The sequence below is a fragment of the Martes martes genome (genome assembly GCF_963455335.1).
Source record: "Martes martes genome assembly, chromosome: 18".
Lineage (NCBI taxonomy): Eukaryota > Metazoa > Chordata > Mammalia > Carnivora > Mustelidae > Martes > Martes martes.
The window spans coordinates 23,130,208-23,157,236 of NC_137906.1; the positions used below are offsets into that span (position 1 = coordinate 23,130,208).

Here is a 27,029-nt window from a genome sequence, read left to right on the forward strand (position 1 = left end):
TGAGCAAAGGCCAGATCCTTGGTGGTGGTGGTGGTGGGGATTTTGGTCTTTATCCTGAGAGCAAGGGAAGGACATCAGAGTGCTCTCAGTCAGCTTTGGCTGTGTAACAAACAATCCCCAAACTTATAATGACTTAATGACTTAAAGCAACCATGTCCTCTTTAGCTCGGGAGCCTATAGGGCAACAGTTTGTGCTGGGCTCAGCTGGGGGCTCCTTTGGTTTGGGTCAGTCCCAGCTGATCTTAGGTGGACTTGTTCACGTGTCTGTGGTCAGCTGGTGGTCACATGGGGCTGGCTGGTTCATGATGGCCTCTCTCCTCCTGTGACAGGCTAGCCCAGGCTTGGTCACAGGATGGCTGCAGAGTATAAAGCACGTGTACAGAAACCACAAGGCCTCCTAAGGCCTAGACCGGGAAGTGCCAAGCATCGTGTCCTGTTGGTCAGAGCAAATCACGAGATGGGTCCCCATTCAGGGCATGGAGAAGTAGACTCCTCTTCTCCGTGTGAGGAGTTGCCAAGCATTTGGGTCATTTTTGCCAACTACTGCAAAGATTTTAAGTAGAAGACTGATTTTTTTTTTTTTTTTTTAGAGGGTTAAAAGGTCCTTTAACTTCTTTAGAGGGAACAGTTGGGGGGCAGTATTTACCTAGTATCTGTTCCTTCCTCTGTTATTAGTAACAAAAAACCAGTTTTTATTCCTCCACATTGTTTCCTAGAATAAAGATTGGATTTCCTTCCCTCCTTAACAGTTCCATGTCACTGTGTTGTGTGAGACTTTTAGAGAGACTCCTTATAAAAGAAGGGTCAAGCTTTTCTTCTCTCCTTCCTCCCCATGCTCTCCTTGTTGTGTTAGATGGACTTGTGTTGGAGCTTGGGCAGCCACCTTGGACCATGAGGATGGAGACCTCATCCTAAGGAGGATGGAATGGAAATCCAGAGGAGCTGGGGTCCTGATCACTTTGTGGAGCCACCATACCAGTTTGGACTACCTGCCCCATGTGGCTCCTTAGTGGCTCCTGGTTTTCCCTTCTCTGGAGAGTTGCCTGTTTGGACTGGAGCTGATCCACATAGGAGGTTGTGTTCACTCAGGGTGTGGGGGTACAAAGGCCCTGCCTCCATTTGATTGATGGTAAGACCCACTCAGAGCTGCATTAGATGCTCCAGAACTCGCCAAGCGTTCTGCCTGAGGCCAGTCTCCAGCCCCATCCTGTGTCCCTTACCCCCCTTCTCCTTGGAACACCCTTTCCATAAATCCTACAAGAACACCCATCTCGGGCTCTGCTTCTAGAGACCCAACCTCAGGCACCCTATTCTACTCCCTGCCCACAATGAGCCACAGACCAAGGGTCTGGCTTACCCACCAAGCCCCTGGCTCAGAGTGACCCTTAATCCCTAGACTCAATCCATTTTTGCCCATGGTTTTGTGGTGGACAGAAGGGGAGTTGTCAGTTGTCTGACACCCACAGAGCAAGAACTGTGGCATGAAGAACTCAAGAAAAAGAAACTTTTTCCAGGCCAGGGGATGGAGGCCAAGTGAGCGCTCGGGGAGAGAGGCTTCAGATCTGGTCAGCGTGTGGGACCCACCAGCCGAGTCCCTCTCCTTCCCATCTCCCTGCTCCAGGCCTGTTTGAAGTCTGGGGGCCGCCTGGGCTGCTGGACGGACAGCATTTGTAAGCAGCTCTCTCCCCAGCCCAGTTAATAATTCAGGAGCCAGTGCCTGCAGCCAACCCATCATTCCAACCCTGCTGCACCCTGGATGCCAAGCTAGTGGACAGGAAAGAAAAAATCACCGTGCCCGCTTGAAAAATGGTTCTTGCTTTAAGTGTTGCTGCCTCCCCCGTGCTGAGGTGGGAGAGAGCTGAGCTGAGACGATCTGCTGGGCAGATAGTGAGAGGAGGGTGGAGCAGGTCCCGGGGCTCAGGTGTGCATGCCGAACAGTAGTTAATTTTTGGATCCTGAACCACATTTGTTTTGGGACAGTGGGATGTAGTTACTGGAGTGCAGGCTGTAGAGAGGATCTACCTTTTTTTTTTTTCCTTACCTGATTCAGCGATTTATCCTTCACTCACTGTCTCTCATCTGTCCATTCATTCATTCATTCATTTTGGCAACCATCGCCTGCCACTGACGGGGAAATGACAGGGGTTGGGGGAGTGACACCTGTCCTCGGGGAGGCAGGCATGTACAGTGAGAGGTGCTGCACTTAAGGGGCTTGAGATGAGAGACAGCTGGCCAGGGGCTCTGTGTCTGGGGGCGGCCTGTCACGTGGGCGTGTCAGGACCCTAAATGTCCAAAGCAGGGAGGACAGGGTAGAGAGGTTCATGGTTAAAATAATGGACTCAGGGGCCAGACTGCCAGGGCTCAGATCCCAGCACCCCCACTCATTCACACAGAGTTGGCGTCTGTGTGCCTCAGTTTCCCCTTGTAGAAAACAGTTAACAATGGGAGACTGAGACAAATAACATCTTATTGTTAAGATAATGAACAGAGACCTTGAGAGCGGGATGAAAAATGCAGACTCAGACAGAGACGAAGTGCTGGTCCCTTCAGAAAGTGACTGGGCGGCTTCTTAACGAAGCCAGACACACATCCCATCCGGTGGTCCCACCCGTGGGAATTCACCCAGACGAGACAATGAACTTCTGTTCATACAGACACCTCTATGTAAATGTTTACTACTTGCTTCGTAAACCACCCCCCGCCCCACATTGGGAAAGAACCCAGTGCCTCTCAACCGGAGAGCTGATGGACCATGGACTGTGACTCGGCACTAAACCAACAACGTGGTTGAGTCATAAATGGCTCCGCAGAGGTGGTCAGTCTTGTAAGGCTCCTGTGTACAGCGTGATCCCACGCACGTGGCGTTCTGGAAAACTGTACGGGCAGAAAACTGGTCAGCGGTGCTGGGGTGGGAGGAACTGCCCAAAAGGGGCAAAGGGGGATTTTTGGGGTGCAATGAAACTAGTCGGTATTCAGGCTATGGTGGCAGATGCCCGGCCCATCTATGTCTGCTCATCAAAAATCCATAGAGCTGGACAACAAAGGGGACATTTTAACGTGTGCGTTATGACAGGTGTGAGGTGGTACATATAGAGAGGTTTTGGAGGAAGTAGCAGGAGTCCAGGGAAGTTAACCATAGTTAGGTCAGTTTGTTGAAGAGCTTTGAATGCCGTGTCCAATCCTTTGGACAGTGGGAAGATTCAGAAGTTTTTAAGCGGTTAAGGGATATATGCAGATTTTTGTTCCAGAAAGATCTCTGCGTTCTCTGTTTAGAAGCAGAAGCCTTTGAGTGTGTGGTCCTGAGACCGCCTTCAGAAATTTTCACCTGCCCCTCCCCCTTTCGGGAAAGAATTTGAATTTGTGACCCACATTGAACAATCGGGAGATCTTACATAGAGAATTCTGGATTTCTAGCTTCTGTTTAGACAGGGTACATGTCCGCCAGTGTGCCTGAGCCCCATACCTACTCCCTTGTGTAGCTTTCTGGTCCATGCAGGTGTCCGTTTTAGACCCCAGGGGTGGAAAGTGCATTTGAGAGGGAAGCAGAGCGAGGGCGGTGGTGCTTCCCAGCCCAGAAGGGACAAAGTCATCACGCGGGGAAGTTTAAACACCACTGATGCCCGTGCATCTGTATCTTGTAAGGGTTCCCCAGGTGGTTCTACTCTGCAGCCAGGGCTGGGAACCATTGGTCTGGGAGGAAGAGGACAACCTGGTTCGCAGGGGGGCGCAGCAGTAGGGGAGGGGAGGTGTTAGGAACTGATGGGACATGGGGCTGAGGCAGGTGGGGTCCAGTGTGACAAGGGTCCCCGCTGGAACAATGGGGTGGGATGATGTCATTTGCTGAGAAGGGACGCAGGAGGCAGTGGTCAGGGGAGGGGAGTCAGGGGAAGAGGGTGAGCTCATTTTGGCCACGCTGGGTCCAGGGAGTCTGTGGCTCCAGACTGAGGGCTCCAGTTGTCCAGTGTTGCTGTGCCTACAGCTTGGCCTCTGTCTCAAAGGGGGACAGAGGGCACACAGAGGCTGAGACAGGAGAGCAAGGCAGAGATGGGGGTGCGGAGAGGTGAGGCAGCCACAGAGCCTCCCCAGAAGCTTCCCCACCCCCAACGCAGGGCTTGCCTATGGACAGGGGCTCCCTTAGGCAGGGCTGGGGGCAGGGAGCCCCTCTGGTCTGCCTCGGTCATGGGTGCTGGGCTCCTGAGGAGCGATTTTGCCTGCACAAAGTGGGGGAGAATGTACTTGAAGGCACTGAAGCTCTAGGGGAAGGGCCCTATCGGTTCAGACACGTGGTGCCCTGAAGCCCAGAACCACTCACCCCTGAAGCCCAGCAAACCATCTGCTGATCCATTCTGACTTCTAAGTAGATGCTATGGCTCCGTCTTTTTTTTTTTTTTTTTTTAATGTGGTCAGGAATACATCATCTATGTTAGTAGTCATGATCCTTTGTGTGCTGGGAGCAACGCAAGGGAGAAACCATGTCTGTGGCCATCTTACAGACAAGTGAGGAAAGGGGAGAAAACACACATTTAGTACTACTTGCCAGGTAATTAATATGCATTTTCACGTAACCCACATAACCATCCTACCTGTGTATGAAATAGAGGTTATTGTTCCCATTTTCCTGATGAGGAAACTGAGCTCACTAATTATAAGCATTTTGCCCCAGATCACCAGCTTAGAGGTAAGCAGAGCTGGCAGCAGAACCCTCCTCTCAACATGGTTCCTTGGTGGGTTTGCGTTTGTCCCTGTGACCTCGGCGGGAATACACACACACAGACACACTTACAGCCTCTCCAGACACCGTTTATTGTGTTTGGTGCCCCCTCTGCTTTCCTTCTAGAACCTAGTGGATGTCTTCAGGACTGTTCTGACCTCTGCCCCTCTGTGGACACACTCCCTCCTCAGGGTCTGCGTGGCCAGCCCCCGGGGAAGAACTTTGTCTTGAGAAGGGGTAGACGGAGGTCTCAGCCTTCCCACCCACCTAGGAAACGTGCCCTAAATGGCACACAGCTGTCTCATCCCAGCCGTTCTTGGCTGGGTTGGTTTCTGTCACCATGAAGCACTGATCATGGCATTGCCCTACCATAGGAAGCACTGTCCCAACCATGTCAACAAAGACAATTTCTGGCCTCCTTTCTTGTCTCTACCTCCCCTGAGATGCACGTGGAGACAGATGGGGCCATCGGGGAACGTTTGCTCCTGGGAAGATTCTGGGCCGAAGCAACCCGGAAATAGTGCTTGAAATGAAAGGGCAAGCTCACTTGGAGGATGCTGCTGGCTCTTGTGGGCAGCTCTTCTTCCAGAGCTGGGTGGGGATCCAGCTCCCCCAGGGCTGTGGATCCCCACTGATGGTGCTTCCTTCGGCTGGCTCTGGACAGCGGACACTCCCAGCCGAGGCTGGGGCTTGTTCAAGCTTCGAGCTTATCACGATTGGTTTGGTTATAGATGGCGTTCATCACTTAGTATGGTTTCCCCATGGGAGCTTCTAACTTCAGATGGTTCTAAATAGAGTTGGTATTTGCTGCTGGTCACAGCTGTCCCCTCCGATGGGTTTTGGCACCGATGATTCCACTACAAGGGTTCTCAATGCAGATGGCTTTGCCATTGATGGATCCTCTTAGGACTGGCTTGTCCCCGGGGCTCACAGTGGTCTGGCCAGTGCAGGTGGATATAGGGGGACCCAGCACCGATGGCTCTTCATACAGCCGTTCTTCGCAACAGTTGTTCTCAGTAGAGACGGTCTCACCATGGCTTGCTGATTGTCGGAGGAGATTGTGCTCCGTGTCAATAGTGCTCATGACGCTCGACCCTGCGCCTGCTTGTCATTGCTACGAACGGTGCTATCCATGGTTCTGACACAGTCATTGTATACTTTTTTAAAGGTATTTGTTTTTGATCATAACCACTCTGGGTGAAGTCTAACTTTGCTGGGTTGTCACGTCTGTATTTTTTGAGAACCTGGTGGCCAGTGAGCAGGCTCATAAAGGCATGCACATCTGGGCGGGCTGCTTCCCCTCGGCGGCCTGGTCACCGGCTTTGACCTTGCCCCCGGACTTGTCCTCCGGAAGACTGGTGTGACTTTTCACCGCACTTTGCACATTACCGTCCACCGGGATGTTCTGGCAGCTGCTGGCCTGGCTGGCGGGAAGGCTGCTGGCGGAGCTGAGCAGCCCACTGCTCACCTGGTAGTTCAGGGCGCTGCTGCCCAGGCTGATGAAGCTCATGCTGGTCAGGCTGCTGGCTCTGCTGCTGCTGCCACTGCCGGGCAGGCTGGTCTCACTTTTCCCCTCCAGGCTGCTTGCTGCTGCAGGCACGGCTGGCCAGCCGGCTCCTGATCTGGTTAGGCGAGTAGACAGCGCACAGCTGGCTGGTCGGGGTGCTGACCGCCGGGGCGTGAAGCCTTCTCTGCAACCTCAAGTTGGGAGTGCCGCCCACCAGGCTGACCTCACTGTTCTCCTCATCACCTGCGTACCCGCTGCTCAACAGGCTGGCGTCACTTGCCCTGCATTTCCCCTCGCTGGACTGTCGCAGGCTCAGCAAGCCGCTCTCGCTGTTCCACGGGTTTCCCAGGTTACCCCCCGAAAGTCTCAGGGGCCCTGGAGTTGCTCCTGTGTCATGGTGTGGCCACGCTGGTGGCTGGGGCTCTACGCTGGGGGTTGGGAGGCCTGGCGCTTGGTCCTGAACATCCCAGGCAGCAGACTCCCCGTTTCTACCCTGGAGGAAGGTGGGGGGCAACTGATCTGGTTTATCCAGGGGGAGGGGGCCCTGGGAGGCCTATGAGTGGTAGGCAGGTCTGGTTCATCTGGGAAGAGGAGGCTCAATTTATAGGGTGGCCTTGCAAAGGGGAGCCTTCTGATTGGCTGGCCCTGTTCCCACGGTGATGGGATTATGAGGTGGGGTGGAGGTGGGAAGGACAATGCTCTCTCCGCACCAGTGGCATCGGGGCTGGGGCTGGAGGTGGGCAGGGAGTGGCGAGAACCACCATCCTGGGGACAATTAATTACTGCAGGGCCTGTGGCCTCTGCTTTGCCATTTCAGGAGACCTGGCTGTGCATCCCAGCCAAGCTCCTTCTGAGCTGTATTTCTTTAGGGTGTCACTTCTTCTGAGACACTTACTCCATGCCAAGACCACTGGGAGGACTGGACAGAATATGACAGGAGTTTATCCTAGATTGTTTGCCTGATCTGGTCTGGCTCCTCTCTGTCAGCCTGGTCCCACATCACACCTTTCCTCACCTCGAGGCAGGGTCACACTGGCTATTTTCCTATTCTGAGCTCTGGCCTGCCACAGGGCCTTTGCACTGGCTGTTCCCACCACCTGAAATCCTCTTCCCTCAGTCCCTTGGCCTCCAAGCTTCAGATCCAGTGGCCCTTACGAAGTGTCCCTGGCTTCTACAAGAAGGTCCCTCTATTATTGCTCGTGTCACCTCCTAATTTATGAGCCTTGTGGCACGAAACACAATTTGCAAATCTTTTTATGTGTTGGTGACTTATTGCTGGTTCCCTCTGCTCAAATATCATCTTTGCAAGGGCCAAGATTTTGATCTCTCATTCTCTGCTGTGCCCCGCCCCCCACCACGCCCAGCATCCTGCCTGGGACATAGTAGATGCTCATTAGACATTTGCTGAATGTATGAATGAATTAACTGTTCTAGGGCGTGCATCCCCACCACCTAGGGAACTTTAAAAACAAACAAACAAACACATTGGATTTTCCAGGGGAGTGGTTCTCTCCCCTGGTTGCACCCCCAGCCATCCCTAGGGTTCCGCTTCCAGAGGTTCTGAGTTCAATGATCTGGGTGAGGCTTTGGCATGAGAATTTTAAACTGCTCTCCAGGGGTTCTGACGTGCAGCCAGCACTGAGAACTATGGTGCCAGGAGGTGAGGCTCAGCCAAATGTGCTACTGGTAGAGCATTCTGCCGGTCTACCCTGGCTAAGTAGTATTGTAGATGCTACAATATTGTAGAACACCCACTGGGGCACTTATTAGCGGACACTGAAGAGATTTCCACTGAATGGCTGAATGAATTAAAACAAAAGTCATTGACCCTTTAAGGTGTCACATGTGGTTTCTAAGGGCTGGGGAAATTTGTTGAAATTGTAGCAGACTTTTCGATGGGCTATGGATATGCTTTCCCACCAGGAAGGAGTCACAGCATTTGTCAGAGTCTTAAGGGTATCCCTGATCCTCCAAAGATCAAGAAGCATGATGATTCAGCTCCACTGTTGCCTTAGCATTCAGGAGACAGCTGGCCCTGGTGCTTGGCCTGATGGTATGGGTCTGGAGAGGGCTGGCTGGCTCTGTCTGGGACGCAGGGGGTGGGGAGGAGGAAGGTACTCCTTGGAGAGTGCCTCAGCCCCTTGGCAGTCATCAGCACGTCAGCACTAATTACCACTGTCATCTGTTATGAATTCCTTTCCCACTGCCCTGGGGCCATTCGGCTTCCCTCTGCTATACACAGAGGCATCTCTTTTACTGTGGAAATTCTGATCCTTCTGGGATGCGAGGGGCTTCTCATAGCTGTCTGGCTCCCTGTCCCTTCCCTATGTTCCCTGCTAGGGACCTCGAGGGAAAGGACAGACGCAGGGCTTAGCAGCCATCTCAGAGGAGGTGGTGTGGTGGGATCCATCTGTTGTGAAAAGTGGGGACTGAATCTGGCGTTAGGAGGCTGGCAGGAGAGAGGCAGGGCCGGGCTGCAGGCACACAGGCTGGGGCTTAGGGCTGGCTCTGGCCCTGGATGAGTACAAAGCAGGGTGGGAGCCCCAATGCTAGGGACAAATGGGGAGCCTACTGGGACTCATATTTCCCTCCTGTCCCCATCCTGCCTGCCCCAGGCACAGTGCACATGGGCCAGAGGACTGGAGGGGACTCCTGGGGGTTTGTGCAGGGACCAGACTCCTCCCTTCTCTCTGGCTCATGTAACAGCAGAGTCCGTAGTAGCCTGTGGATAAAGTAAGGCCGTGTGAATGGCCGTGGCTTGGCCCAGCACTCTTCTCCTGGAAGTCTCTCTCGGTTGCTCTTGAAATCTCAGGAAGGCATCTCAGGGGACCTCTGTATTCTTTGGGTCCAGCCTTCTCCTTCCTGCCTGCACCTGAAGCCACCTGAGGGTGGTGTCCTTGTCCCTGCCCAGGCTAGGGGTCAGACCAGAGCTGCCTGGCCCGGATGCTGTTTGCGCATATGACCATTGCAGGCCACTGTCCTGCAGGCAGAGCCAGCTAGCACCAGGAGGAGAGGTCACAGGGGCAGCCCTGGGGATGCTGGGACCTGTTGCTTCAGCAGTGATGAGCGGACTGGAGTTTGAACAGGCTACCATGTGGGGCGCAGTGGGGAAAGGCTTGCCGAGTGGCAAATGTGGGGGTTAGAAGAAGAGTGGGGTCAAGGCCAGTCATGGAGTTCAGGGGCCTCTGGGTCAGGGGCTAGATGGCCTTCTAGAAACGACAGAGCCTCCTTTTGAAGCAGGTGGAGTGGTGGGCACCTCGCTAATGGCTGAGAGGAGGGGCAGAGCTTAGTGGCTCGGAAATCAGATCAACATGAGTTCAAGCCTCAGCTTCCCCACTTGGGAGCTGTGCTTAATGATGCCCCACATGGGTGGTGGGGATTACATCCTCCAAAAGCATTAACTGAGAGGAAATAAATGCAAAGTGCCCTGTGAGACCCTCAAGAGACAGCCAGGAAGAAGTCCCTCCCTGGTGGACCTCACAATTGAGAGACGGAGTGGGGGGGCGCACAGGTGCAGGGGGCAAGAGGTGGGTGGGAGGGTAACCTGGGCAGGGGGTCATGAATAGCATAGCTGTCCCTCTCCATATGGCTTGGGGCTCTGGCATGTTGGCGGGTCACAGCCTGTGTCCTCCACCTGGGTGACATCATGTGACCAACCTAACGTCTCAGACCGCAGCTTCCCGGCCTAGGAAATTGTGCAGCACTGGTCAGAGCGCTCCCTGGAGGGATGCCCTGAGGACTGGCAGGAGACCTCTGGTTAGGGTCTGCCCGGAGCCTCCAGCAAAAGCCCTCACGGACCCTTCTACTTTAAGACAGAACATAGATGTTGGTGTACACAAGTTTATAGGCACATATACGAATATACACATAAGTACATATGTGTGCATATGCAAACACATTCACGGTGTGTGTGTTTATATAGGAATCCACAAGAATATGTGTAGAGGCGGAGGAGACAAGATGGCGGGGAAGTAGGAGGAGGCGCCTTTTCAACCTGCACCCTAAAGTGAGCTGATTACCTACCAAAGAACTCCGATCACCCATGAAATCAGCCTGAGATCAGAATTATACACGTCTGGATCTCTACGGGGGCCAGAAGACGCCAGTGGGCAGGTAAAGTGGAGTGGGAACGTCGGACTGATATCGGAAGATAAACAAAAGGGGGAGGGAGCCACCAGAGGCGACCGACTGGAAAATAATACCCCAATACGAGAGTGCCCGGCATCTGGGGACCAGCATTAACTTGGAGTCTTGTTGAAAGCACTCAAAAGAGCAAAGACTCGCGCGGGGAAATTGTGGGAATCGGGGCGGATAGGGATAGGGGCTTAAGTCCCCAGACCCAGGGCAGCCTCCCCTGGCGCTGAGCCGGAGAGTGCGGCGGAGAAACCTGGTCTTTGTCCCGGAGCGGCCAGTGCGCCCGAGAACGGGTGGAGTCCGGCTCCCGTGAGGGGCTGGGAGCCACACGAGACGGCAGAACGCGCACCTTACTGGAGATGCGCGCGTGCCTCAACCTCCCCTGAGAGAGGTGCACGAACGCCCAGCCTGGTGTTCTGGGACCCACGCGGTGATAGACCCACGCGGCGATAGAGCCGATAGAGCTGGAGGCGCCGCGCCCCAAACCATCCCCTGGGAGAGGTGCGCGCAAGCCCTGCGCTCTCAGCCCCAACCAGCGGGAAAATCTCAGTGTGAGATTGCTGCTTGGAACCTCTCTGGCGGTCTGGAGCTGCCCAGACAGCCACAGCTGCCTTGGTTTTGCGTACAAGCAGGAGATCCTGCGTCCCCAGGGACCGTGACTCAGAACCTGCTCTGCCAGCGGCCCAGCGGCTGCAGCACCTGCAGGGGAGCAGACTGAGGCTTCTCTCTGAGAGGGAGGTTGGGGTGCAGTTTTCTTTCCTCTAAACCTCCAAAAACCATCAAAAGCTGTCAAGGCGAGAGAAAAGAAGTGAACAAACATAAAAACCTCCAGAGAACAAAAACCTGAAAAAAACGTTTTTCTCAGAGCCCACCCCCTTGAGGGGGTCGGGAGGACTTAACTCAGGGAACATCATTGACTGAAAACCCACGTGGCAGCCCCCTCCCCCAGAAAACAAATCAGGAAAAAAAAAAAAAGAAAAAGACTACAAGAGAACAACCACCACTACTTCATAGATACAACTTTTATTTTTAATTCTTTCCCACTATTCTGGTTCATTTTTTTTCTTTTTTTATATAGATAATTTTTTAACCTATTTACCATCACAGTGAGATGTCCAGTACATCAAATTCCATGATAAACTTCTAACCTGAATTTTTTGATACATACACATGTGTTTTTCTTTTGCTTTTCTATTTTCTTAATTTTTAAAAAAATTTTTAATTTAGTTTAGTCCAGTTTATTCCTTTTTTATTTTTATTTTCTAATATTCATATAGAGTTAAACTTCAAGGTAACCCCCTTTCTCCAAGCAATGCTACCCCTATAGGTGAACCAATTTTTAATCCCCCTTTTTCTTAGGAAAGTTGAGTCCTTTAACAAAGATATCAAGATACATCCAGGAAGAATCAAAATAACCTTCCCCGCCCACACCGAGAATCTATAACCATGCTCCCATCTTTTTCTTCTGCCAGTGTCTCTGTGTATTTATGTTTGTCCGGATAGTATATAAATCTTATACTTGGGGTTCTTCTTGACGAGGCTCCTCCTTTTTTTTGCTTATATATATATATATATTTTTTCTCTCGTCATATACTTTTATCAGTCTTTTTGTTTGTCTGTTTTTGTTTGTATACGTCATAAACCTTACCCTGGGGCCCATTTGGGCTGAACCTTCACTTTTATCTTCCCTTTTTTTCCTGTCTCTCTCTCTCCCTCTTTTTTCTTTTTCTTTTCTTTTTTCTCTCATTTGGGTGGGGAATCCTGAGTGCTCAGAAGCGTTCCAGGGTGCACCTTGACTGCACCACGGTCAATACATCCAGCTACATCTGTCCAGTCATCTCTCACCAAAATGACTAGGAGGAGGAATCCCCAACAGAAGAAAAATACAGAGGATGGGCCTTCTGCAACAGAGCTAACGGCTATCAACATAGACAATATGTCAGAAAGAGAATTCAGGCTAACAATTATCCAGGCAATAGCTAGGTTGGAGAAAGCCATGGATGACCAAACAGAATTGATTAGGGCAGAATTGAAAGCGACCAGAGAGGAGGTTCATAATGTTAGGGCAGAGCTGAAGGCCACCAGGGATGAGGTTCACAACGCTCTCAATGAGTTCCAATCTAATCTAAATTCTCTAAAAGCTAGGGTAACTGAGACAGAAGATAGAATTAGTGATCTGGAGGACAAACAAATAGAGAGAAAGGATCAGGAGGAAGCCTGGAACAAACAGCTTAGAAGCCACGAAAACAGAATCAGGGAAATAAATGATGCCATGAAACGTTCCAACGTCAGAATTATTGGAATCCCTGAAGGGGAGGAGAAAGAAAGAAGTCTAGAAGATATAGTGGAACAAGTTTTTCATGAAAATTTTCCCAATCTTGCGAATGGAACAAGTGTTCATGTACTAGAAGTAGAAAGGTCCCCCCCCAAGATTATAAATTCAAAAAAAACATCCAGGCACCTCATAGTAAAATTGAGGAATCATAATTGTAGATACAATCTCTTGAAAGCTGCTAGGACAAAGAACCTCCTTACATACAGAGGAAAGCCCATCAGAATAACGTCAGACCTGTCCACAGAGACCTGGCAAGCCAGAAAGGGCTGGCAAGATATATTCAGGGCACTCAATGAGAAGAACATGCAGCCAAGAATACTTTATCCAGCAAGACTGACATTCAAAATGGATGGAGAGATAAAGAGTTTCCAAGACCGGCAAGGCTTGAAAGACTATGCAACCACCAAGCCGACACTGCAGGAAATATTAAGGGGGGTTCTATAAAAGAGGAAAAATCCTAAGAATAGCATTGAACAGAAATATAGAGACAATCGACAGAAAGAAAGACTTCAAAGATAACACAATGTCAATAAAAACGTATCTCTCAATAATCACTCTCAATGTGAATGGCCTAAATGCACCCATAAAACGACACAGGGTTGCAGATTGGATAAAACGACAGGACCCATCCATATGTTGTCTACAAGAGACCCATTTTGAACCTAAAGATACACCCAGACTGAAAGTGAAGGGATGGAGAAGCATCTTTCACGCCAATGGGCCTCAAAAGAAGGCCGGGGTAGCGATTCTCATATCAGATAAATTAGATTTTAAACAAAAGACAGTAGTCAGGGATACAGAAGGACACTACATCATTCTTAAAGGGACTATCCACCAAGATGATCTAACAATTGTAAATATCTATGCCCCCAATATGGGAGCAGCCAATTACATAAGAAAACTATTAATCAAGATAAAGAGTCATATTGATATGAATACATTAATAGTAGGAAATCTTAACACGCCTCTCTCAGAAATAGACAGATCAAAAAAAAAAAAAAAAGAAATAGACAGATCATCGAAGCAGAAAATCAATAAAGAAATAAGAGCATTGAATGACACATTGGACCAGATGGACCTCATAGATATATACAGAACATTCCACCCTAAAACAACAGAATACTCATTCTTCTCAAGTGCACATGGAACCTTCTCCAGAATAGACCACATACTGGGTCACAAATCAGGGCTCAACCGATACCAAAAGACTGAGATTATTCCCTGCATATTCTCAGATCACAATGCTTTGAAACTGGAGCTCAATCACAAGGAAAAGTTCAGAAGGAACTCAAATACCTGGAAGCTAAAGACCACCTTGCTTAAGAATGCTTGGATCAACCAGGAGATCAAAGAAGAACTTAAACAATTTATGGAAACCAATGAGAACAAAGACACTTCACTCCAAAACCTATGGGATACAGCAAAGGCGGTCCTAAGGGGGAAATTCATAGCCATCCAAGCCTCCCTCAAAAAAATTGAAAAATCCAGAATACACCAGCTGTCTCTACACCTTAAAGAACTGGAGAATCAACAACAAATCAAACCAACTCCACACGTAAGAAGGGAAATAATCAAGATTAGAGCAGAGATCAACGAGGTAGAAACCAGAGATACAGTAGAACGTATCAACGAAACTAGAAGCTGGTTTTTTGAAAGAATCAATAAGATCGATAAACCATTGGCCACACTAATCCAAAAGAAAAGAGAGAAAGCCCAAATTAATAAAATTATGAATGAAAAGGGAGAGATCACAACTAACACCAAGGAAGTAGAAACAATCATCAGAAGCTATTATCAACAGTTATATGCCAATAAGCTAAGCAACCTAGATGAAATGGATGCATTCCTGGAAAACTATAAACTCCCAAAATTGAACCAGGAAGAAATTGACAACCTGAATAGACCGATATCTAGTAACGAGATTGAAGCAGTGATCAAAAACCTCCCAAAAAACAAGAGCCCAGGACCTGACGGATTCCCTGGGGAATTCTATCAAACTTTCAAAGAAGAAATAATACCTATTCTCCTGAAGCTGTTTCAAAAAATTGAAGCAGAAGGAAAACTTCCAGACTCTTTTTATGAAGCCAGCATTACCCTGATCCCCAAACCAGGCAAAGACCCTACCAAAAAGGAGAATTTCAGACCGATATCACTGATGAATATGGATGCTAAGATTCTCGACAAGATCCTAGCAAACAGGATCCAACAGCACATTAAAAAGATTATCCACCATGACCAGGTAGGATTCATCCCTGGGTTACAAGGATGGTTCAACATTCGCAAATCAATCAATGTGATAGAACAAATCAATAAGAGAAGAGAGAAGAACCACATGATCCTCTCCATTGATGCAGAAAAAGCTTTTGACAAAATCCAGCATCCGTTCCTGATTAAAACGCTTCAAAGTATAGGGATAGAGGGAACATTCCTGAACTTCATCAAATCTATCTATGAAAAACCCACAGCAAATATCATCCTCAATGGGAAAAAGCTTGCAGCCTTCCCATTGAGATCAGGAACACGACAAGGATGCCCACTCTCACCACTCTTGTTCAACATAGTATTAGAAGTCCTAGCAACAGCAATCAGACAACAAAGAGAAATAAAAGGTATCCAAATTGGCAAGGAAGAAGTCAAACTCTCTCTCTTCGCAGATGACATGATTCTTTATATGGAAAACCCGAAAGACTCCACCTCCAAACTACTAGAACTCATACAGCAATTCAGTAATGTAGCAGGATACAAAGTCAATGTCCAGAAATCAGTGGCTTTCTTATACACTAACAATGAAAATACAGAAAGGCAAATTAGAGAATCGATTCCATTTACTATAGCACCAAAAACCATAAGATACCTCGGAATAAACCTAACCAAAGAGGTTAAAGATCTGTACTCGAGGAACTACAGAACACTCCTAAAAGAAATTGAAGAAGACACAAAAAGATGGAAGACCATTCCATGCTCTTGGATGGGAAGAATAAACATCGTTAAAATGTCTATACTGCCCAGAGCAATCTATACTTTTAATGCCATTCCAATCAAAATTCCACCAGTATTTTTCAAAGAGCTGGAGCAAATAATACTAAAATTTGTATGGAATCAGAAGAGACCCCGAATTGCTAAGGAAATGTTGAAAAACAAAAATAAAACTGGTGGCATCACGTTACCTGATTTCAAGCTTTACTACAAAGCTGTGATCACCAAGACAGCACGGTACTGGCATAAAAACAGACACATGGACCAGTGGAACAGAGTAGAGAGCCCAGATATGGACCCTCAACTCTATGGTCAAATAATCTTTGACAAAACAGGAAAAAATATCCAGTGGAAAAAAGACAGTCTCTTCAATAAATGGTGCTGGGAAAACTGGACAGCTATATGTAGAAGAATGAAACTTGACCATTCTCTTACACCGTACACAAAGATAAACTCGAAATGGATAAAAGACCTCAACGTGAGACAGGAATCCATCAGAATCCTCGAGGAGAACATAGGGAGTAACCTCTTTGATATCAGCCACAGCAACTTCTTTCAAGATATGTCTCCAAAGGCGAAGGAAACAAAGGCAAAGATGAACTTCTGGGACTTCATCAAGATAAAAAGCTTCTGCACAGCAAAAGAAACAGTCATCAAAACAAAGAGGCAACCCACGGAATGGGAGAAGATATTTGCAAATGACAGTACAGATAAAAGGTTGATATCCAGGATCTATAAAGAACTCCTCAAACTCAACACACACAAAGCAGATAATCATATTAAAAAATGGGCAGAAGATATGAACAGACACTTCTCCAATGAAGACATACAAATGGCTACCAGACACATGAAAAAATGTTCATCATCACTAGCCATCAGGGAGATTCAAATCAAAACCACATTGAGATACCACCTTACACCAGTTAGAATGGCCAAAATTAGCAAGACAGGACACAACGTGTGTTGGAGAGGATGTGGAGAAAGGGGAACCCTCTTACACTATTGGTGGGAATGCAAACTGGTGCAGCCACTTTGGAGAACAGTGTGGAGATTCCTCAGGAAATTAAAAATAGATCTTCCCTATGACCCTGCAATTGCACTGCTGGGTATTTACCCCAAAGATACAGATGTAGTGAAAAGAAGGGCCATCTGTACCCCAGTGTTTATAGCAGCAATGGCCACGGTCGCCAAACTGTGGAAAGAACCAAGATGCCCTTCAACGGATGAATGGATAAGGAAGATGTGGTCCATATACACTATGGAGTATTATGCCTCCATCAGAAAGGACGAATACCCAACTTTTGTAGCAACATGGACAGGACTGGAAGAGATTATGCTGAGTGAAATAAGTCAAACAGAGAAAGTCAAGTATCATATGGTTTCACTTATTGGTGGAGCATAACAAATAATATAGAGGACAAGGGTAGATGGAGAGGAGAAGGGAGTTGAGGGAAATTGGAAGGGGAGGTGAACCATGAGAGACTATGGACTCTGAAAAACAACCTGAGGGTTTTGAAGGGGCGGGGTGGGAGGGTGGGGGAACCAGGTGGTGGGTATTAGGGAGGGCACAGATTGCATGGAGCACTGGGTGTGGTGAAAAAACAATGAATACTGTTATGCTGAAAATAAATAAAAAATTAAAAAAAAAAGAATATGTGTAGAGGCGAATATACACATCAGAATGTACATCCATATGCATGTTCATGTATAGGTATATCCGTGTGAAGACATACGTAAGGAAATATAAACATGCACACTTTCTAAAACCACGGAACCCTCTGGCCCTCAGCATCACCCTCTGGGGGCATCCACTCTCCCTGAGGTTCTCCACGCAGAGCACTCTTACCCCAGAGCCTCCCCTGCTGTCCTCTGATGGGTGCCTTGTTCTCTTTCCAGGACCCCACGTGGGTGGGGATCTGCATTTGTTCCCTGCGGAGTGCTGCTGAGTGCTCCTGGGCCGCGAGGTGAGTCCAGCACGGTCAGTGAGCACGGGGAACTCCCCAGACCAGTGCTAGCATTGTGGGAGGATCGCATAGGGAGGACACGTTGATCATCCATGCTGGACATCGGCCCGTGTGTTCTCATTTAACCTCATTCTGTCCTTTGTCTGCCCTGAGGCCCAGCTCCTGACTGCCCGCTTGTCATGGGGATAGTGAGAGGCATTCCTGGGGGCCCAAAGAGGGGGGCAACTCCCTACTTAGGTGCACTTGGCACTTGAACAGGGGGCTTCCGGGGTTGGACCTGAGTCCCTGATGGCAGGACCTTGGACTTTCTAACCTTCTCCAGGGAGCTAGACAAAGAGAGTCAGCTTAGCCATGACTCGGAGGAGTGATCTGTCCAGGAAGAAGGGTGATTCTTCCTCTGGGTTAATCATGTGATTGATTTTCCCCCCAGCTCTTAAAATCATTTAAGGCCTACAAAAACAAAAAGGGAAGAATAAGGTGCACACCCATGTCATCCCACGTGCTCATCACTCCATTCGAGAAGGAAGACAATACCGATAAACCTCCAAACCCATTTACGCCTCCCCAAGGCGTGTCTCTGTGGCATTCCAGAATCTCCTGCCCATCACTGAATCTGATGCACATCTTAATACTTAGAGTATAGAAGGACGTATCCTTGAACTGACATGGAATTGTTCTGCATGCTATTAATCTGGATAGAAAGGGTGTTCTTTCTTTACGCGTCTACAACTTATGTTCGACGTTACATGTGTGAGACTCATCTGGGCTGTGTGGGCGGCTCAGGTTTATTGTCACTGCCATAGAGTATGCTATTGGTGAATGTCCTGATTCATCCGTTCTAACCGATGGACACGTAGGTCATTTCCCCCTCTCCCTCGCAGTAAGCCTGCCTTTATGTGTGTCTCTCACGCAGCCTTTCCCCTGCGAATTTCCGGGAAGGCTCGTCCCAAACAGACTATGAAAGCTTCAACTTGTCTTAATTGCACATAATGAATAGAACAGACATTTTTCTCCAGCCCTGGGGCCTCATCTTTCTGAATGTTTCTATGAGGTTCAGCCCCAGGATGGACTGAATCACCGCGCAATCTGTGGCCTGCATTATTTGATCATAAAACATGGCCATTCAGAATGGCCAGCTTCGGCCAAAGATGAGGTCACGGACTTGCCCCGACATGGGCGGGGTGAGGGGTGGGGGGGTGCTCGGAAACGGGAGGAGGCTGGGGTGACTGAAACCTCAGGGCTCGGTCACCCAGCTCCCATAATCTGTGGCAAAACAATTGTCTTGTGTTCTTCATTGTGGACTCAGTGCACGAGGGAGGGGAAAGGAGAGGGAAGATGGAGGAGAGGCTGCCTGAGGAGGAGGAGGGACACCAGTATTCCTCAGATCAAGCCTAGAACTGTACAGCAAAGTAAGCGAGCACTCAGCATCTGAAGCCAGAGGTCTGAGTTCAAATCCGGGCTGTTCCCCTTCTCAGCGGTGTGATCCTGGGCAAGTTCCCTAACCTTTCTGTCCCAGTTTGGGTTCCCTCAGAAGCAGCCCGGAGGCTTGGACTTGGAGCCAGTGGTTCATCTGAGAGGTGGTCCCAGGAAGCCCTGTGAAGAGACGGGGCAGCAAGGCAGGGAGGGCAGGAAAGCCAGTCATGGGGGCGTCGTCGAGAAGGTGCCGATCAGCTTGGGCCCCTTCTTCGGGGCCTGTCAGAGGTTGTGTGGAGCACATCTCCAGCTGAGCCTGGAGGTTTCGCCCCTGGCTCCCCGAGCAAGCCTCTGGGATGCCTGAGGAAGCCCTGAGGCAGAGGGGAGTGGGGGAGGAGGGTAGCAGACACAGTGCTTGAATGAGAAGCTGTCCCTCAGCACCCTCTGTCCCTGAGACTGTGACCCCAGAGGCTCAAGAGGGCTTGGATGGAGGCCTGTCTGCTAGAATCGCCTTGTCCGAAGGCTGACTGTTTTCTTAGGTTGTCGTGAAGTTTCCATGAGCCCTGTAAGCACTCAGTAAGCACTAAGTGTCCGGAGCCTGCCTTGTGCTCCCCTAAGGTTGTGGGAGGACCTGCTTGGGCAAATAGCCCGGAGAGATGAGGTAAAATAGACTGTGGCTGCCAAAGTCCTAACTGGATAGCAGGGTCATGATTTGGGCCCGAAGGCCTTCTGAGAGAAAGCCGTGTCTCCTGCTCTGGGGGCTTTAGGCTGCCAGGGGTGGAGAGGTCACCACCCCCAGAACTAGATGCCAGGTGGCTGTTTGCCTTGTCAGCCTCTGGCGGCACACAAGGGCTGAGCGGAGTGGGTCTCAGGAGACCACCAGAGGGAGATCAGTGACCCCCGAGGCTGGGGATGGCAGGGGCGGTGGGGTCCCCTCTCTGGCTAGCAGAGGCCACTGAACTTGGAATCCAGGGCAGTAACCAGTCTGTGGGAACTGATGTCTCTGTTCAGCACGTGACTGAGGGGGTTTCTGGGATGTGGGACTTGCTGTCTTAAAACTGAACGGTCCTGAGTCACCTGGGAGGAGCAGGCCATCCTAACCTGAGCTGAAGTCACTGTCATCAGTATGACCCCTGGAAACCAATTCCACCCAGCAGGACGGTGAAGAGGAGGAGGAAGAGATGCCTCCTCAGATGATCTGGAGATACTCTTGCATTCATTTATATTTTTAAAGATACTGCATGAAAATGTTGGTTATCCTGAGTGAGCACACTCAGCTCGAGAACCGTCTAGTGAGATGCCAGGTCATGGGACGTCCATTCTCAGAGGCCCTGGCTTGCCCCCTCCCCCCCAACAGGCTTAAACTACCCACAAGTCCTAGGCGGGTTGGCGGCTCTGGCTGAGGGCTCTGTGGCGTGCGCTGCGGGGTCAGACACACATGGATTCCGCGCAGGCCCTGCGTCCCACTGGCTGTGCCAGCCGCTCACGTTACCCAAACCTCCTCAGCCTGGTTTCCTCTTTAGAGCAAGGGGACCAGTAAAAGCTCTCGATAGCCTTGAGGCCGGGGAGGGGGTGTGTGCGGACACTGCTAAGGCCCCAGAGCCTGGAAGAGGCCCCCATGTTCTAGAAAGTTCTACTGAATGAATACATGGAGAGCCTCTAGAGCAGTGACTGATGCTGTTTTGATATAAAACCTCTTTATCATCAATGGAAGGCAAGCTAGACTTTGTGCATTTCGGAAGTGGATTAAATGAGAGAGTATGGTTATGTCTCACCCAGGTGCTGAGTCCTTAAGTCGGAGGGCTCTGAATGCGGGTTTGGTGGGACTCTGGGGCTGGGGTGGGATGTCAGGGTGGAGGAAGCTTTGGAGAACAGCCGGGTCTTATTAAGTCCCAAGTTACAGATGAGGAAAACTGAGTCTCAGTGAGCTGAAGGGAGTCCCAAAGGCCGCATGGCTGGTACTCAGCAGAGCTGGATTTGACCCAGTCTTCTGGCTCCTGGTCCAGTGTACTCCAGGTGGCACCTGGGTGTTCTAGGCTTGCTGATAGGAACTTGAGGGACAGGCTGCTGGGTTTGTGGAAGGCTCGGTGTGGAAAGTGTGGGAGCCCCGTGCTCAGGGACCTAGAGGGCCGCAGCGTGGCAGAGCAGGACCGGGAGGGTCCCCAGCAGCCATCGCCCCCAGACACGCTGGATTCTGGTGCCTCAGTTTCCTTGTTTATAAATGGAGACAACACTGCCGACTGCCTCTCTTTCTGGGCTTCTGGGGTGCAGGTAGGGAACCCCCTGAACTCCTGGAGGAGAAAGCATCACCCCGTCTACAGATGGGCCCTGGCCGCCTGCCCTGTGTCTCCCTGGAGCTTCTCAATTAACCCCCTCCACCCGCCCAGGCTGCTCACAGGCAGAGTGCACCAGCGAGGGCTCGGATGGCCCGAGTTAGCGCAGCCAGGGCTGTCCTTGGAAAGGGGCCACCACTGAAGGGCCAGCTTCTCTTTCATCAAATTATTCCTCCACGTTCACAGAGTGGAGGAATTATTGGCAGAAAATGAGGATATAAAACCCCGCTAGAGCCGAGCACCTTTTAGGGGCCCTGAACGCTGAGCTCTTGGAAGCTTTCCAGCAGATTGGTTCATTTTTAATGGTCTAGGACTATAGTTCATCTGTTTAATTCAAACGAGGTGACATAATATCTTTCATTTGGACTTATTACCAGCACGGTGGTGATTCGGCTCCCAGCATTCTTCGGGCAGGATATTCTGTCATTACTGCACATTTTCTTTTTCTGGCCAAATTGAAAGTCCGCGGGAAGGGCTGCAGCCTTGGAAAGGAGAGATCAACCGAGAATAGGTCACATCGGGTATTAAGGAATGAAAATGAATTCATTCTTTCCTCCGTTGAATAAGCAGCTGTACTTGCGTCTCTGTGATCCATGAAATAGGCTGTCAGGAAAATAGGAGATGGGCTGCGTTTGAACTTCACCCACCCATTCTGCCCCGTCGCCTTGGAGACTGGTACCGCAGCTGAGGCAGGGGCAGGAGTGGCGCTCACTTTCAGGGGGTGCTCACCCAATGCCAGACGCCTGGCTTCAGTGGTCCTGGGAGGGGGAGCCTCCTGAGTGTCCCCATTTTGCGGATGAGGACATCAAGGCTCAGAGAGATCCAGAGAACTTGCTAAAGGTCACTTAGGCACAGAACCCGGCTTTTGTTTGAGGTGCCCAGCATCACATCTGGGAACTTGGCCTGCAGGACCTCAAACCCTCATTCTCCCATGGGCAGGCTGCTCGACCTCGGGTGTCAGCTCGCCATGTGGTAGAAATACCCAGTGTCACTGCCCTGCGGTGAGTGTGACCTGAGGGAACAGACGCCATGGGCTTGGCACCAGACTGCCTGTAGAGCGATTGCTCACAGATGTCTTTGTTGTTACGAACTTCCGCTTTTCCTCGTGTCCGGTGATGGAGCTCAAGAAGGAAGCCTGGAAAGCAAGTGACTTGCCCTGAGACGTCGTGCAAGTGGGTCCTGGGACTGGGGGCTGTCCTTGGAGTGACCCAAGAGCCCCTGTGCCTTTTGCTACACTGGGTAGTAGAGAGTCTGGGGTTGGGGAGGGGGGTTGGAGATGTTTACAGTGGAATTACCCTCTTCTCTGCTTTATTTTCCTCCATCAGACTGTTCACCACCCCTGTATATTTGACTTTGTTATTTGGTTCATTTTTTTGTCTCCCACGCATCCTGGCATTTATGTGAGGGACGGGCTTTGATCGGGTCACTGCTGTATCCCCAGTGCCCAGAACCCAGACCGGGCTTGGGTGAGGCAGGTGCTGCAAGGACAGGCTTAGATCCTCTCTGTGAAGACAATTTGGGTATTTCCTTCATTGTAGATACTCTTGCATTCCTTTGTATTTTTAAAGGTACTGCATGAAAATGTTGGTTATCCTGATTGCTGAAGTTTGTTTTTTTTTTTTTTTTTTTTTTTTAATCACTCTCTTCAGTTTCACACTTGAGTTCCCCTCTTGAATTACCCTAGTCCCAGTTCTGCCCTGGAATGGTGCCTGTCACCTACCGACATTCAATAAAGTGTTGTAGAATGGATGATGCCTTGTTACATATCAGGACATTTCCTGGGTTCCCAGGAAAGTCTTCCAATGGGTATTCCAGGCTCTTTGGGTCTAAAGGAAGCCAGAGCGCCAGCACAGAGCTGCTTTAACCTGCCCCATAATCTGAGGATGGCTGGGTATTTCTGCTAGTGGTAAGCTAAAGAATAAAGGCGTGTTCCCTCTAGGATCTGATCAACGAACCCATTAGAACTCAGACCTCTACGACTGCCTAAGGGGAGAACAGAATGCAAGATATCCACAGGGCTCTGAAAACCTACATGGAATTTCATGCTGTCATTAGAGACCACTGCACCTCTCCCTCTCCTGGGTGTATCTTGCAATTAAAAGCCACATCAGGTTGTACAGACAAGTGTTAGCATAATGAGGTCTGGCTGTGCCATGCTACTAATCCCCTTCTCCCAGGTTGAGCACACCTGGGCTGAGCCGGTTCACACTCTGCTGTGATACCTGGTGCTCCGTTTCGATGAAATATCAGATCTCACCTCTACCTTTGGCTTTATTTCCCTCCAAAGCTGAGGTTCCGTCGAGGTGCATTTTTCTAATTAAGATGGGCTTAAGAAATAACCTCCTATATAATTTAAAGTGGTAAAATCATCGATACCTTTTCTAGCCTCAGCTTTAAATCTTAGCCACCAATGACTCCCCTATTAACGGGCCTAATTAAATCCATTTTTCAGGACGTCTTTGGCAAATTCCATTTTAGTAAAACTGTAGGAAGTTCAGTTTGATTTGTCTCTGCTCCCCAGAGCTCTCCTGGGAAGATGAGGATGGGGTGGATGCTTGTCTCTTGTGTCTCATTGATTCATTAATTCTTGTGTCTCATTCATTCATTGATTCACTCGACAAATATTTACTGAGCACCTACTATGTGCATTGGCCTTGAACTAGAAGAGGAGGAGGGCAAAGTGAAAAGATAACGCACTCCCTATCCCAATGGCCAAAAGGGAATGGTGCTCATTTATTCATTCAACAAACATGTATTGAGTCGACTAACAGTCTGCTAACTTTGTAAGCCCTGGTGTTGGGGTGACAAGGTGCTGCAGACAGTTCATACTCAATGTGGTGAATGTTCACACAGGCTAAAGCAGAGGGGACTGTGAGAACTTGGAGGACAGCTCTTAGCTCAGATGGGAAGCTGGGCATCAGGAAGCTTTCTCCAAGCTGAGCTTTAAGGGACAAGTAGGTGTCAGTCGTGTGAAGCAAAGAGAGAGGAGGGTGTTGCAGGAGCAGGGGTGGGTGGGCATGAGGCACGGGAGAACACGGGAGGAGTGGGGAACTTTAAGCTGTTCACTGTGGTTAGGGTAGGGCCTCTCCGCTCTGGGTGCATGCATGTTAGAAACACGTGGAGCTTTTGAAATATACCAGTGCCTACACCTCAGCTCTGAGTGTGTCTGGGGGTGTGGTCAAGGCTTTGGAATTTTAGTAAAGCTCTCCAGGTAATGCTAGTGTTTAGCCAGGGTTAGGAGTCATTAGGCTAAAAAGCATGCAAAGTAGTGGGAGATGAGGCTGGAGAAGTAGGCAGGAGGGAGCTCCTGGAGTGGGCTGGAAATCTATGATGGGTTTGAGTCTTATTTGAGGGTACTGACATCGTGGAAGTGTTGCAGGCAGGGCAAGAAGGGGTTCCCATTACACTTCGGAAGGAATTACCTTGCCAGCAGTATAGATGATGGGTGGGGTTGGAGTCATTGGGGCCTGAGAAATGGTAAAGAGCAAGAGATGATGTGGCTTAGACCTCTGGTCATGACCATGGGGATGGAGAAGGGGGATATTCAGGAGGGACAGGGATGACAGGCCTGGGTGGTGAATTGTACATCCTGGGTGAAGTAGGGGAAGCAGTTTAGGTGGCTCCAAGGAGCTTGTGTGACTGGGTGGATAGTTGTGACATTAATCAGAGATGGGCAAGGAAAGGATGATTTGGGTTCAGGAGACTTTGGAGGGACTTGATTGGGAGAATTGAGGCCTGACACCTGGAATTGTGCTCTATGTGGACAGAGCAATTGGGAAGTCACCTGTCACTTCTAATTGGAACTGGCATCCAAAGAGAGTGTGTAAAGTCAGAATAAGAGGAGAAGAAGGCCAAGGGTGGGGGAGTCTTCAGGAGCCTCAATGTTTAGAGGGTAGCTGAAGTTTCAAGGAGCTGAAAAAGAACTTGATGGGGAATGGCAGAGAGGTAGGAAGAAAGCGGAGAGGGTGGCATCATGAGGAAGGAGAGAGTTCTAAGAAAAGAGTGGGGCAACACGTTGAAAGTTGTGTGGGAGCCAAATAAAATGGAAGGCAGTTCTATACATTCATGAAAAAAACAGTTTTGTTGAGGCACCTGGGGTGGGAACCAGACTGCAGTGGGTTGCAGATTAAATGGCAGGGAGATGAGTATATGTACATGGTGTACAAGACCGAGGAGCAAGAGAGGAGATGTTGGATGGAGCAGACCCAAGACAGGATTAAGTGCAAGAAGTTTGTTTTGGAGGTGATCCCAGGAAACACCAGTAGAAGAGTGAAGAAGTGAGACATAAAAAGTAAGGGGGTCAGTGTGCCCAGTGTTGAAGTTATCATCGAGGGAAAATGGAGCTTAATCTCACTGGATAGTTCTAGAAGACAGCACAGACACACACATGAGTTAACTGTCCATGGGTGGCGAGGGGGCTGGAGCATTTATCCTCTAGTTCCCACCAGTCCTTGGGTGAGGGCTGAACCTCAGGGGCCGAGGAAGCGTTAGATCCCATGTGCTTGGCCTGCCCGGTGCATGGGAGTGTGGGCTCTGGCAACCAGATAAAGTGCTCAGGTAAAAAGACAAAGGTGATGGCAATCGGACATTGGATCAACTTAATGCCAACATTAAAAACTGAGCGGATATGGATAGGGCACCGAGAGCATCTGCTACCAGAGGGATTTCATTTTTTCCAGACTGAACATAGTTTGTCGTGATTGAATGGTGAGAATGAGGGAGAGGTTGAAAATACAAGTAAGAGAGGGGATCACTGGTGGAGAGTGGACCCGGAAGAGATGGAAGGGGTTGTGAGCACAAACCTGAGTGCGGGGGCTTGGTTGGAATGATAGGAGGTTGTGGTTGGTAAGGAGGAGACTAGGACTTAAGCTCAAGCTTGAGCATGTCACGCTCATGAATGTGGATGGTTGAAGCGGATGGGAAAGGAAGGCCATTGGAATGGGGAGGTTAAGGGCCAGGGAGGTAAAGATGGGAACTGGTTCATTCGCATTGGACATCAAAGTCCCCAATGACTTGGGGGTGGAGAGGAAGACTAAATCAGCTGCCAAGGTTAGTAATGCGTATTAAAGGTCACCATGGACCCCGGTCCCACTCACAGGGTAGGATGAACCAAGGATGTTTGTCAGACACTGGGTCCTGGAGCTGGAAGGAGCCATGTCGGTCAGAAGAACAGATCAGTCTAAAGAGGTCTTCTCTAATGGGTGAGTCTGGCTGGAAGTTCTGGAAAGAAGTCAGAGGATAGAGATGAAAAGGTAGTACCGAGAGTCTCAAGTCCAAGCGATAAGCAGGAGGCCTTGGACAGGAAGCAGGGTTAGGAACCAGGGAAGTCAAGAAGAGGCTGATAGCCAAGTTCAAGTTTAGTTGAAGTACATGGTTCCAGGTGAAGGCTGTGGATAAGGAGAGGAAATAAGGGTTCCTGATTCCTGGGGCAGCATGTATAGTCAAAAAGAGGGGCCGAAGTACAGGGTGCTGACTCTGCTTAGCTTTTCCTTGTTCCCCAGTGCTTCCCGCCGAACCGCGGGGTTCCGGGATTCCAGTTAGCCGACCACTGATGAAAGGCCGTGAGTTCAAACTCTGCAGTCAGATCAGCCTGGGAACAGAGGGAAGAAGCCAGAGAACCATGTGACTCTGGCACCACAAAAGTCAAGGGGAGGAA

At 49.7% G+C, this 27,029-nt stretch overlaps 1 protein-coding gene across 1 annotated transcript; it reads right to left on the minus strand.

The window, feature by feature from the left end:
• Positions 1-6,273: 6,273 nt before the first annotated feature.
• On the minus strand, positions 6,274-6,937 carry LOC308359408 (protein TNT; the record flags this gene model as incomplete). The annotated part of the gene is made up of 2 exons (XM_080830441.1): positions 6,274-6,711; positions 6,929-6,937. The coding sequence occupies 2 exons, from the start codon at positions 6,935-6,937 to the stop codon at positions 6,274-6,276; spliced, it is 447 nt and encodes a 148-aa protein (XP_080686567.1).
• Between the last annotated feature and the right edge of the window lie 20,092 nt (positions 6,938-27,029).